Source organism: Athene noctua, chromosome Z, assembly GCF_965140245.1.
Source record: "Athene noctua chromosome Z, bAthNoc1.hap1.1, whole genome shotgun sequence".
In the NCBI taxonomy this organism is placed as follows: Eukaryota; Metazoa; Chordata; class Aves; order Strigiformes; family Strigidae; genus Athene; species Athene noctua.
This window is the reverse complement of record NC_134077.1, coordinates 13,343,249-13,356,493: the sequence shown is the minus strand read 5'-3', so window position 1 is coordinate 13,356,493 and position 13,245 is coordinate 13,343,249. Positions and strand designations below refer to the sequence as shown.

The 13,245-nt window shown below is 39.8% G+C and overlaps 1 protein-coding gene across 1 annotated transcript in view; it reads left to right on the top strand.

Annotated features, from left to right (window-relative positions):
* The window catches only part of ADAMTS12 (ADAM metallopeptidase with thrombospondin type 1 motif 12), a 171,182-nt gene that overhangs the window by 78,772 nt on the left and 79,165 nt on the right, over positions 1–13,245 (top strand). The window contains exon 4 of the mRNA XM_074932675.1: positions 11,659–11,855. Coding sequence (XP_074788776.1) covers positions 11,659–11,855 — 197 coding nt within the window. The remainder of the gene's footprint in view (positions 1–11,658; positions 11,856–13,245) is intronic.

The window sequence follows — 13,245 nt, the reverse complement described above, 5'->3', positions numbered from 1 at the left end:
AGCCTCTTGAACAGAGTGGACTACTGAGAGGGATTCCTGGCCTGTGTCCACTCCTGTGCCATGCTCAGGAGTCGATTGAGAGCATGCTTGTTGACCCTCACTGAGGCTATGCTGGGAACCGTCCACTCTGATAGAGTAGGCAAACACGTTCCAGTGCCTGGGTGTGTTTGTTCCCTGACTATATTTAACTTACTGGGGTATGCGAAGCCTGATGGGGCAAGCCCTTATTCGTTATTTTTGGTGAAAAGAAGATGACTTGAGAGGACGGGGTGCCATTTTGCTCCATCAGGCTTCAGGAATGGCATTATATATCCATGGTACACAAAGAGCACGTCACCTGGAGAGGAACCAAGTTAGTGGTGGATGCTCTGTGCCCTGGCAGAACATCTCTCTTGGGACAGTGAGGCTGCTGAGCTGTGCTGGCAAGTATGTCTTAGAAATGCAAGGATGCTACAGAAAGCCAAAGGCATCAGTCAGTGTTTTATAGCTAAAGGTCAAGCAGGAATAACAGTTTCTCATTACTCCAAAATAGAAAAGTCTTAAGTGTATGAGGATTGCTTCCCCATAGGGAAACATGGAAGGAAGTTTTCAGAAGTGATTTCTGCTTGCGGCTGCTGAGGTATGACCAACACATTGCTTTTTGTACAAAAAGTTTTGGTTCACTGGTCAAGCTGGAAAATAAGCGGGATTTGAGTGTAAGAGGAAAATTACATGTATGTTAGGTCACACTCTGAAACATGATTTTGCTGTGATGAAAAACAACAAAAAATAGAAGTTATTTCAGGTTCTAAACCATTTTACTCAGGCACAAATAAAGCATTTTTAATTTCTAGGGTGAAATGAAACATTTTTAGCTTTCATGTTCTTCAGCCTGTTTTAAGTAAACAGAACTGTATTCAGGCTGAAAATGGTTGCATAATATTTTAAAAAGTCTCACTTTGAAATCATTGAAGTGAAACATTTGGCTTTTACAGTGTTCCTTTGACAACCAATTTAAAAGTATCAACATTAATTTGAGGACAGTTTCAGTGGACTTGAATCTACATTTTTGCTGACAAAAGTAGCAGACTGAAAATTTTCCTGCAGTCTGGACATATTCATGTGTCAGAACAGCACTTTCTCAGTCACTTGAATGTACAGCCATAGAGGCAACCAGTTGAACATTGTAGTAATGTCAGAAATGAATTCTTTAATAATATTTTGATGAATACTCTCTGTGCTAACTCATAGCGAGTCAAGATTGCTGGTTGCTACTAACTGCTGTTACAGAATAGTGTTTCTGAGCCCTTTTTTAGTTGCAGGCTTGGGTGAGAAAAGAAATGAGTGTTTTGTACAGTTTTCATATATGTTTCATTGGCTAAACTTTCAGTGATCACTTGTGGCTCTTCTTTTGTTGGCTTGCTCATATGTGTAGAAAAGTTAATTTTTTTGAACTGTTTTATAGATGCTTCGTGGATCATCAGTGGTCAGGAAACACTGTTACAAAACACTTCTGTAACTTAAGGGGGTCAACTTTAATGGTTAAGACTAGTTAAAGAACAAATACGGGCTATACTGGATGCTACTGCTAAGTTTAACCTCTTGCCACCTTTTTTCCCCTCTCTGTTACCACACAGATACTATCATTTTTTGTTCTCTTTTTACCAGGGAGTGAATGAATCAAATACTAGAATTATAAAGAGAGGTGACATGTCATGTCTTTTAAGGTACTATAAAAATAATCTCTGTGTATAGTAAAATGTGTCTGTGTCTATAAAGTATAGGCCTGATGTACTGGTAATACTGCCCAAGTGCAAAAAACTGCAAAATTACTATTTCTAGTAATAGTAGCTGAGATGGAAAAAAACTGCCATTGACTTTCAGAAGTCAGTGGAGATAATGAAGGGCAAATTTGCTCAGTGTTTTTAACAATGTGATTTGGAAGCTGGAGAGAGTCAATTATTATGGAATACTGTTAAGTTTCTGTTTCTCTACTGAGCCTATTTAGACTTTGAGCCCTCCCCATGACAGAAGACTTTATATAGAGAACATGAAACTCCTTGTTTAACTACAAGAGGCTGTCCCAGAGCAGCTACTCAATAGCTGTTGGGTTTTCTGTATAGACTCAATATATGTAGGTGGTGTTCCTTCATGGTACCCAGTAGGATGTCTGGAGGCAAGGATACATGCTGTGGGCTTGGGAAGGTCTGGAAGGATAAAGAGCTCATACCTGTTGGTGACCTAGTTTTGACACAATAGAGAGGACCTGTTTCAGTCCCTAAATGTTTTTGGAGTCTGTTTTGTCCTCAGCCAGCCCATGTATAGGTAAGTGGGCCCTGTCACAGTATGTAATTGAATGTGATTCATTCCACAGTGCACCTAGGATGTGGCAGTTTTCAGCTCTTTTGAAGTGGTGTCATATCCTGAATTTCTGTATTTTGTAACATTCATGTCACAAATACAGCTGACAAAATCTGCCACTTGCAAAGCAGTTAATGCTCCCCTCCACTGAAAAATCTCTCCATGATTCAACATTTTATCCAGAAGAATATGGATAATTAATTCACAAGGTTGAAGGAGTCTGATAGGCACAACTGTCTGCTTGCTGGTTTTGACTTAGAGGTATCTGTTGCTTCCTGGGGGATGAGATGAGCAGTACTTCCTGAGCTGTCTTTGACCCAGAACAAGTCCAAGCAAAGTGGAGGTGGTGGAGAACAGTGTGCCAACATCTGAGTGTGAAAGAGTTGGCCCTAAAATGGCATGCGGGGCTCAGGATGCCTGGGGTTGCTCATGGGAGTCACAGCTGAGCTGGAACCTTGCAGTGTATGCATCAAGGGCAGCTGTTTTGTGTTTCAGGAAGAGAAGAGGCGCAGTTAGGGCAAGAAGTGCAGAACGTAAAGAGATCAGGCTAAGCAGGAGGACAGAGGTGGGTGACATGAAATAGCTGTTCTTCATCAGCTGTGCTTTTCACAGACATTTACAAACGAAACTGCTGAGATTCAGTTCTTGTTAAGTTGGAAGTTTCTTTGTGAGGGTGAAGCTATGAGCTGGAGCAAGGTCACAGCCCGCAGAGAGGCTCATTCTGTTTTGGGACCACCCAACAGGCTGGGTAAGCACTGGAGTGGTGGCATCTCATGGCTGCGCTGTGCTGCCTGTGTGTTTTCACCTCAGACTTCCTGTCCCTTCAGGAGAGGAGGCAGGAGCAGCTGGTCCCAGCTGGTTCTGTACTGATGGTTCGCAAGCAGAGAGGGATGCAAGTGGCTTGGTTTGGCTGTAGTTACTGACAGGAAATGATGAGCCAGAGAGAAGTTCCTGCAGTGCACGGGTCAGCTCTTGGAGACCTAGAGGAGGCTTTTAAATCCATGCGACATTTCTGATTCTGCGTGGAGGAGCATAAACAGGCAAAATAGTGTTGGGTGTATTGGTTGTGTGGTGATGGTGATAGTACAGGGAGGATTTTATGAAGGGTGTTTGTGTGGAGGGAGTCCTTCCTCAGTTGTTGCAAAGCTGAAAAAGCCAATATGAGCATCTTGTGTGTATGGAGAAGCAGTCTGTCCTCTCCGGGGAGGTGTAGAGAGCTGAGCCAGACTTCAAGTGGGAAGAGAGGCCTCTTGTTTTCCACCAAGGGGAATCCCAAACCCTCCTCTTCTGCTCTGCAGCTGTTTATTCCCAGTGAACCCACAGGAGACATACCCTGGCTGGAGGATGGATCAGTGTGGAAGGAAGCACATGTTATGGACTGGAGGAGAGTGTTAGGCTGACATACCTTCCTCCTTTGCTGCACTTCAGCTTGTGGTTCTGTTGGGGAACAGAACAAAATATTTCATCATTTTAGGACTTTGGTAGTTATCTGTACCATGCAGAATTCAGTATCTGATAAAAGAGGAGCTGTGCAACATTTCTGAAGTAAAATGTTTGCACAGAGAACTGCACCGGTTTACTTATAATCCCTGAATCAAATGTGATTATTCTCAGTCATTCTCTCTGGAAGAGAGGACTGCTAATTTTTACAAGTTTTAGATTCAGTTAGTACTGTGAATTGAAATATATGTTTGTGTACATAAGCTTCCTAATGCTTTTGCCCAAGAGGTATGGCTCTCCCTAGTTCCTGTGATACAGCAACCTAGCTTGCTGCTGAGTACACAAGCTTATTAAAGCCAGGAGATGGAGGCCTCTTTCAGCTGCCCCTTGAGTCGTTATAGTAGTTGGTTGCAATCTGCACAGCTTGAAAACCACATTGCTCTCTTGTCTCAACCACATGCAAAGAGCAAACCTTCCATCTGAATCACACACATGCCCAAATCCTTGGAATTACAGGTAGTCCTTACCTGTCCTTTGCCTCTTCCAGCATGATTTTGCTTTTTTTCTGGCATCTTTCCTTGCATTGATACTCCCTGTCCACCATTCCTGCATTCTCATCACCCCTTGGAGTTGGCATTAGGGCAGCCTCTTGTGGAAATCACTTAGGTAATTTTTAAGAACTAATGGGCACTCCAGAGACCTGTGTTGCAAATTTCTAGATCCTCCTTGTTCATAACTGTCTTCCTGTCTGTATGTCCAAGAAGCTCCACAAAACATGTATCCTTCTAGAGTTTCAGTGCTTTCACTGCTGAATTTGGTAGTGCCTGCACAAACTTTACCTACAGCATGCAAGCTTAGGGAGTAGAATCATAGAATCATTTAAGTTGTAAAAAACCCTTAACGTCATCAAGTCCAACCAATAACCTAAAACTGTCAGGTCCACCCACTAAACCATGTCCCTAAGCACCGCATCTACACGCCTTTTAAATACTTCCAGGGATGGTGACTCAGCCACTTCCTGGGCAGCCTGTTCCAATGCTTGACAACCCTTTCAGTGAAAAAAGTTTTCCTAGTGTCCAATTTAAACTTCCCCTGGCACAACTTGAGGGCATTTCTTCTTGTCCTGTTGCTTGTTACTTGGGAGAAGTGATTGACACCCACCTTTCTACAGCCTCCTCTCAGGTAGTTGTAGAGATCAGTACAGTCTCCCCTGAGCCTCCATTTCTCCAGCTGAACAACCCCAGTTCCCGCAGACGCTCCTCATAAGACTTGTGCTCTAGAGACTTCACCAGCTTCATTGCTCTTCTTTGGACACACTCCAACACCTCAGTATCTTTCTTGTAGTGAGCAAGATCCTTGTAGCCTTTTAGCATTATTCCTGACTTAAGCAGGTTAGTGACCTCTGATCACCAACATATAACGAGGTTTTTTTTTATTATTATATGAATGAATTTTATGGAACATTGATTGATAGAAATTCTTGGAGTCTGATTCAAGAGTTTCTGGATACTATTTGGTTAACTTTGATGGAAAGCAGATCAACCCTGACAATGCCCAGACAGCTACTTCAGGATGTCACTTAAAGTTATTTACATTCATTTTTTGCAAATGAATTTTCATATAGATATGTTAATAGAAGAAAAATTATCAATAAAGCCCATATGTTTAAATTCTCATTTGCATCATAATGGGTCCACAAAACTGCATTTCTCCATCATTTCTAGGTCAACAGTTCTAAAATTATTTGGTGAGAGACGCTAAATTAAATTATATTTAAATTGGGAATTTTTAATCTGCAAATTTGTTTTACAGGGAGATGTATTCTGTTTCAGAAGATACTTGGTTTTCATCAAATGAAAATAGAATTGTGCTGCAAATCAAATTGTTATCAGATGCCATTTTATAAAGTGCTAGATTATTTCGTAGAAAAAGTCATTCTTCTAATCCATCACGTCATTGTTTTCACCAAAATAAGAGGAAACATCCGCTGAAGTTACCAAGTGAATGAGCATGGAAAGTTCAAATGACATTGAATAATGTACTTCTAGAACACTTCTAGAACAGCATTTTACTCAGATGTATTTTTTTTTGTCCCTTATTGACTTGGATTTAATCCCTGGGGGAAAAAAAAAAAAAAAAAAAAAAGAACAGATAGAATGAAAATTGTGCTTGCAAAATGTAGACAGCTTGAGGTGTAGCTGTTTCCGAAGATGCTGTTCTCTGCGTACCTCCTGATGTTGGTGGCCCAGAACATGTATCATTCCATCTTTCCAGTGTAAGTGGCAATGAGCAGCAGACACACTCAGCAGCACTATCTGGTTAAGTGCATCAGTCGGCACAGGTCCAAATTCGGCTTCATTCTGCATTATAGTTGTGTGACTTCACTGTTTGATACTTCATGTTTTTGACAGTAGGAATGTTAAACAAAGCTTGCAAAGTTGTAAGCTTTCTTTCTCCATGCTTGTTTTTGTTGGGACTTGAGGGTTGTTAATGTGGGGAAGTATGTGATTAAATGGCTGTAATAGTTTCCTGTGTGAAGACTGCTTCACCCTCGGAAAGCATTTGTGTGATTTAGCTTAGCCTGTTTTAGAAATGCTTATAAAAAGAGCTGTTTTGGTTACCTATTCTGTTTTAAATTTACATCCTTTCTTGTTTTACAACAATTTTTCCATATAGCATGTAAGCCCTTACATTGTCAGCATGCAGGCTTAGTTTTGTTATGGATATTTGTAACCATGATTGTATGCATAAGAAGATTGTATGTGTACAAAATTTCTAGTGTATTTGATTTCACTGAGCTTTTCTAGATAGCTGCCTTATTTATTTCAGCAGAGGTAGTTAGAATAAGGGAAGAGGTTCACTTACTGTGTTTGAGTTTTGTAAATAATTAGTAATTTCTTGCAGTAAATCAGTTATTAGTGTTACTCCCTTCATGAGTGAAAGAGAAGGTCCCACCTTCTTTATCCAGGCATGTAGCGTCTAGAGCACAGTCCTGGGAAACCCCGAGTCCTTTATTAGATCTAGCGCAAAGCTGATTGGATAATATTCACTTTTCAGAAAACTCTTTTGGTTTCTTCTGCCTTACTATGCTTTTAATTCTTATTAGCTGAGTCACTCCTCAGCCTTTCCTTTATTTAGTCTATGGTTGGACTTATGTATACTTTTCAGTGCTAGGTTAATGTTTATTAATGATGATTTCATATGTTTATTCATCTCCCCTTGTACAATGATTCTGTTCAACAGAGCAGAACTCACACCCAAACCATAGTGTTTTTGCTAATACTTAAACTAAAGGTACATCTTAGAATCAAGACAAAGTGAAAGTTATAGGAAAAATAATAATGTAGCAAGTTCTGAACAGTGTGGGATTTATTAGTTTAGCATTTTTAGTATTTTCATACCTCATGTCTGGAGGTGTAGTATTTTGACTGTGAATAATATAGAGTGGTAAAAATGAAAGAGCTCTTGCACAGAGAAAGGAGATTAGGATTGATAATGAAGACGTAGATCAGTACTACTATATTTTGTCTGACAGCCTCCAGCTGTAGACTGCATGATCTTCTTCTGGGAATTTTCAGACATTTTCACCTTGCTTCTTCAAAGCCCTGTGTTTCTATCTCCAAAGGTGTTGAAAGGTGCCTGTGTACAGTTAGCACCTTGAGGTCCCTTTGTGTTGCAGTGTATGCTGCACTCTTCCTTAAGCAACACCTGCAGGAAACAAAGGTGGAAAAAAGTTTTTGATATGAAAATCTCACATATTGTCTTTATGTGAGGTGAGTCATATCTGTTCTTTAAGGGTGTTGGGGGGGTGTGGTGTGGTGTGTGAAGCAGAAATTAACCAAAAACCCTAATCAAGTAACATTTTGAGTGGATGAGTTGATCAAAGTGAAGAACTTAAAAGTTTTTTATGTTGAAACTATTGGGTTTATTTTTTAAATATTAGAAAGCTCTTTCTTAATAGGGATTACAATTTACAATATAGTTCTGTTATTACCTAATGAAAAACAAAATTGATATACTAAAAGAGAGAATATAACTTTTCTTACCTACACAGAAGCTATACAGGTTTGATATTGTAACAGTATTGTGTAATACTGTTTTTTCATATATAGTTGAGACTTACAGATAACTTAAAATCTTTACTTGTAGCTGAGAGTTAAGTGTCGTATATGTTGTTGAATTAGTCAAGTAGGATTTGTATGGATGGTTTCAGGGGACACTTCTATTTTTCACTATCTGGATTTTGATTTTAAAATCCAACCTTTTTGCTGAAATTCATCAACCACTTTTAACTAGAGGTTGACAGAATGTTATAATCTACACTGTTTCTCCTGGTTATGCAGTGATATGGCTGGGTATTACATATGATTTATGGAACATTGTATGTGACTTGTTTGGCTGAATCAGGTTTTATAATAAAAGTTTCATATGTGCAAAATTATCTCCCACAAGGGGTAGAAACTTCTGAGTATTACTGTTGAATTTCATGCAGTTTGTTCGTTGAATCTCTTGCCAGTCTGCTTTTTATTTAGCCTTAGACTATCCTGGGTATATTTTCAGCACTACCTTCATTTCTGTTCCTAAGGACTCCAGCACTATACCTACCTGTGTTTTATCTCTTTCTCAAAAATACATGGAAACCCTCAGGATTCAGGTAGCCCCTTTGTCACTTCTGCTACTTGTGGAGTGTGCTGTGCTCCGCAGTTATGATGGAAGAGTATGGGGAGGCAGGCTTTTCTCAGACAGGACTGTTAGTTACTTGGCCACAGACCAGCCATCACTTCTTGGATATTCCTGAACAGGTTGGCTCCTGGTTAAGATTTCCATTCCTGTACAGCAAGGTGCCTCAAATTTCTCTGGAAATCTGAAATCACTTTCAACACTTCTCTAATTTAAGGTAAAAGCAAGCTGAAACTGTTTTGCTTCAGAATGAAAAGCTTAACAGAGACAATCATCATTTGGAGAGACATAAAAGCAACAGAACCATAGTTAGTAGCTGCCTGTGTGTTAGTGTAGTTCCAAGAGGTTCTCCCTCTTTGCTTCGTCTAACTAAAAAAGCTGTCAGGAGACTTCACACAGCAGGGATCCAGTCCTTAGGTGACACTTTTCCAGGTTAGATCCCTGCACAGGAGGGAACTGGTCACTGAGGAGATAGTTTTGTCTTCAGAATCCTCTTGCTACCTGGCATTAATTTTAACAACCTTAATCTCTTCTGAGATTTTCCTGCAGTACATAACCTTATACTAAACCAGGACTCCAAACTTTTCCCTGAGGGCTGTTCACTGTTGCAGTCTGTATGGCTTTAAACATTTTTACCTCCAGTGCTATCCCCTGACCAGACAATAAACAAAACTCGTTAGATGTGAATACAAAGCCTGACAGCTGGCATGATGCTTTATTTGGCCATAAACAAATCACTTAATCAGCAGTCTGACCAGAATTTTTTGTCAGAATGCTGTGAGGAAGGTTTTTCTCAGCACAAAACCCTTAAAAATGTAGATACTGAGAACTGCGAAAAAAGAATGCTGAAAACCATGCAAATGTATGAGATGCTAATGTATGCAGCTCATAAATAGCACCTCATAGAGGTGACTTGTAGTAAGTGAACAAAGATTGAGGAAGACAGCAGGACTGATGGTGCAGCCTGGGTTAGTGTGGTTAGGGCAGTGATAGTCTGTTTCCCATCTCTTAAAACAAAATCCTCCAAACACTAAACAAAGAAAATCAAATAAGCAACCCACTTAATTTTCTTTGTCTTGTCTACATGGAAGAATATAATTTGTGAGTAAAGTGGCAGCTTTCCTTATTGACTAAGTTTTTACTAGCTGACATATCTACAGGACAGAGTCTGTTTGTGTGGGTGCACAGAATAACGCTGACAAGTGATTTGGGTTGGTAATCACGAAAGAAATCAATATTCTTCAGCTTTATATTGTGACAGTGTGTGGATAGTAAAAATTATAAGCTTACATGCTTATTGGAATTTATTTACATTTAGTCAAACTTCTCTTACATTCAGTTATTTGTTATGCTGTTTGTCTTGCCAAACAGGTCAAAAATCTTACGATTCTTTGTCCTTCACAAGTAGTACTTTCAGCATCTTTTAAAATGCAACTGACAGTGCATGCAAAAAGAAATCTACTGTCTATCTATTTATCTATCTATTATAAATCCACAGTGTAGAATACACGACATTTTGCATAGTATATAATTTCAGCTTCGTACAGTTTCCTTTAAAAGGTAGCCCAGGGATGGAATGAACCTGTCTGGGTTAGGTTTGTAGGTTTGTTTTTCTCAGTGGTATGTGCCTGGTACTGGCTGAAATCCTGAACTGTACTGTGGTGCAGTGATAACTGGTTACAGCTTGTGTCTACTAATGATGCTACTGTGTACTGACTGCATACTTGCTCACTGCAGCTCAATTCTAAATGTGTGATGTGGCTGTGGTAGTTTTGGTTATTAGTGTGGCATATTTCAATTCTACACATAATGTGTTATCAGTACCAGCATTTCTTCCTCCTAGAGAACCAATTTCTATAAAGCCATGCATCTTCTTTTACACTGAGAGATGTATTTACACATCATTAATAGTGTGCCATGAGATGCCATGTTCTGTCTGCACTTAGGTCTTCTAAAGGGCAGACAGCACATTCGTGACAGAGGCATAATAAGATGTGCTGGTATGAACACAGGATTTGGGACCTAGCTGTCAGATCATCGATTTTTCAAAGGAAGAGTAACTGTCTGGGTTACTGTACCTCAGCACTTAGTAGTGCTGGGAGGTGGAGATGATCTGGATGATTGTCCACTGCCACACAGTAGTAGGGGTAATGCTGGACAGACTGTAACCTTTTCGAAGCAGGAGCTGTCTTTCTGGCTTGCAGATGTGCCCCATCTGGAATATGGACATCCTTTTCCATACATGAGATGCCAAAGGACTACTGCAGTATCTGTAAACAGCAACAGGTGCTCCTGATCCTTCCTAGGACTCCAGGAATCCCAGTACTGTAGAAGTGTTTCTCTGGCTTCTGAGTTGGAAAAATGCCACGACTTACTGTCAAACTGGCATCTCTCACTTCTTTTTTGGGCTTAGGGGTATTTATATCCCTGATATTACCCTGGTGACACAGTCAGCTGGCATTCAAAGCTAGAATGAGTGGAGAGTAACTGGCCTCACTGAGTGCAGTGAAAGGTTGCTAGTAACTCTACAGAGCAAAGACTTCCTCCCAGAAGGCTTTGGATGCACAGATCCCAAAATGATAGTGGAAACAGTAAGTGTCGCTCCAGTCAGTCAGTCATGACAGCATCTGAGAAGCTCACGGCCGTCTGTGTGGCTGGTATTTAGATGACACCTACTGGTGAAGTGTCCCACTATTTGGGGATATTTTCCAGGCACAGAACAAACCATTCATGGATGTGCTCAGCACTGGGCCATCCTGCTTGGGAGTAAGAGCTTTTTGTAGAGAAAGAATATCCTTTATCTTAAACTATCAATTAGTGTCATTAGAGAGTTTAGAACCAAACTACAGAAGAGAAATTCCTTGAAAACGACATCTCCGATTCAGTTTTTTTCAGCTGGGCTCTGTCTTGCACCTTAATCACTGGCTTTTGAGTAGGGGTAACTTTTGGATGCATGTTTAATTCATCTGGGGGGGGGATATTGAACTTTACTGTACAGGGCCCTTAGCAGGCTGGTGTCACTTTGGAGTTGGCCCTGCCCTGCTGTGGGTCAAGTAGGTGACAGCCAGAAGTTCTTTCCAACCTTATATCATGCAGTGATTCTGCAATGCTGTCATTCTGTCTGCAAGTGTTACAGCCATACACTTCAAATCAAGCTTGAAAGTATTTTCAAGTCAACATTGCTTCTTACTCTTTCAGATACCCTCAGCTTTTTCAAACAGCAGCAGCATTGGAGGGAGAGATGGGAACAAAATCATATGGCTGTCAGAAAAGTTTCTCGGCGCTCTGTCAGCAAGGAGCGATGGGTGGAGACGCTTGTGGTTGCAGACAGTAAGATGGTTGAATATCATGGAAGTGACCATGTGGAATCATATATCCTCACTATAATGAATATGGTATGTATAATATTTCCTTTTTTAAAATAGATAAATGAAGCAAATTTAACTTGATTATTTTAATTATCATCTTGAAACATTGTTCACTGAAAGAAATGTAATATTCATCTATATTCATTGGAACTTTGTACTTCAAAAGCATTTTTACCTTATATTTTGCATAAGTGTAATTTTTCTCTGGATTTTAAGTGAGAGAAGTTTCATAGCTATAAAAGCTAGCATTATTTTTTCCACTGAAATTCCCTGTCTCCTCCAGAACCTGTTGCTTGTGGTGATTTCAGGTTGGTAGCTACAGCAGCAGAGAGAAATTCTACAGTTTTAAGCACATGGATTCTTTCCCATGTCTGTGGATGGGAAAGGAACACAGGAGCCCACTGGAAACCATAGTAACTTAGCAAGAGCTAAAATACCAGTGTGTTACTGTTTTGATCACAGATCCAAACATTACCATATGAGCTATTGTGAACAAAGTTAACTCTATCCCAGTTAAAACCAGTACAACTGTTCTTCCAGATGTGTCCTGCATATAATACAAAGTCCATGTTGGGAAAAAAAAAAAAAAAAATTAACTTTCAGTGTTTTTCTCTGTGGCAAGTTTGAAAATACACATTCATCTGAAAAAAGCAATAGCATTTCATGAGACTGCCTACAGAGATCTCTTCTGTTATTGTCTGTATCATAGTTGATATTGACCTTGGAAAGTCTACTGAGGATGTCTTCTGTGTCGTTATCATGGTATGTGTGTAATATATGTGAAATTAATCATAGTGTAATTCTAGTCATGGTAACAGATCTGTCACTCATGTTTATACAGTATGCTCCCGACTGTGTCCCAAGCAGTCTGTCTAGCTACTGAGGCAGTGAGCCTGATTAAACAGACACGAAGCTGATTTGAGCACGTGAGGTTTTGTCCACACAGGGAAAACATGTGGAATAAAACCAGTCATAATCAGATTCAGGAACAAACAAGTCTTGACATTTTCTCTGCGGTCTGTACCTGACATGTTAGGGTTATTCACTGTGATTCAGTTTTCAGTTTAGTACCTTGGAAAAGACCCATATTGAAATCAGACCTTTGTAAACACAATTTTAATTTCATGTCAGTAATTTCTCCTTTAACAGTCTTCTCCAGAAGAGTTTTGAGCCAAATACAATCCTTTCTGTCCATTCGTATTTCTTGTCATATATGGCATAGCTCACATGTAGATAGGTTATGATTATCTTCTGATCCTATTACCTCTTCTTCTGCCTAATTGAGCATTGTGATGATGTTTCTGACATTTTATTTGGGTCGAATTTTTGCTGAGTTCAGTTCTTGCTCTTGTTTTATGGGGAATTTTTTTAAAATGGATTCACTGTCTTTGCATTTGTTCTTATCATCCTCTTCTGT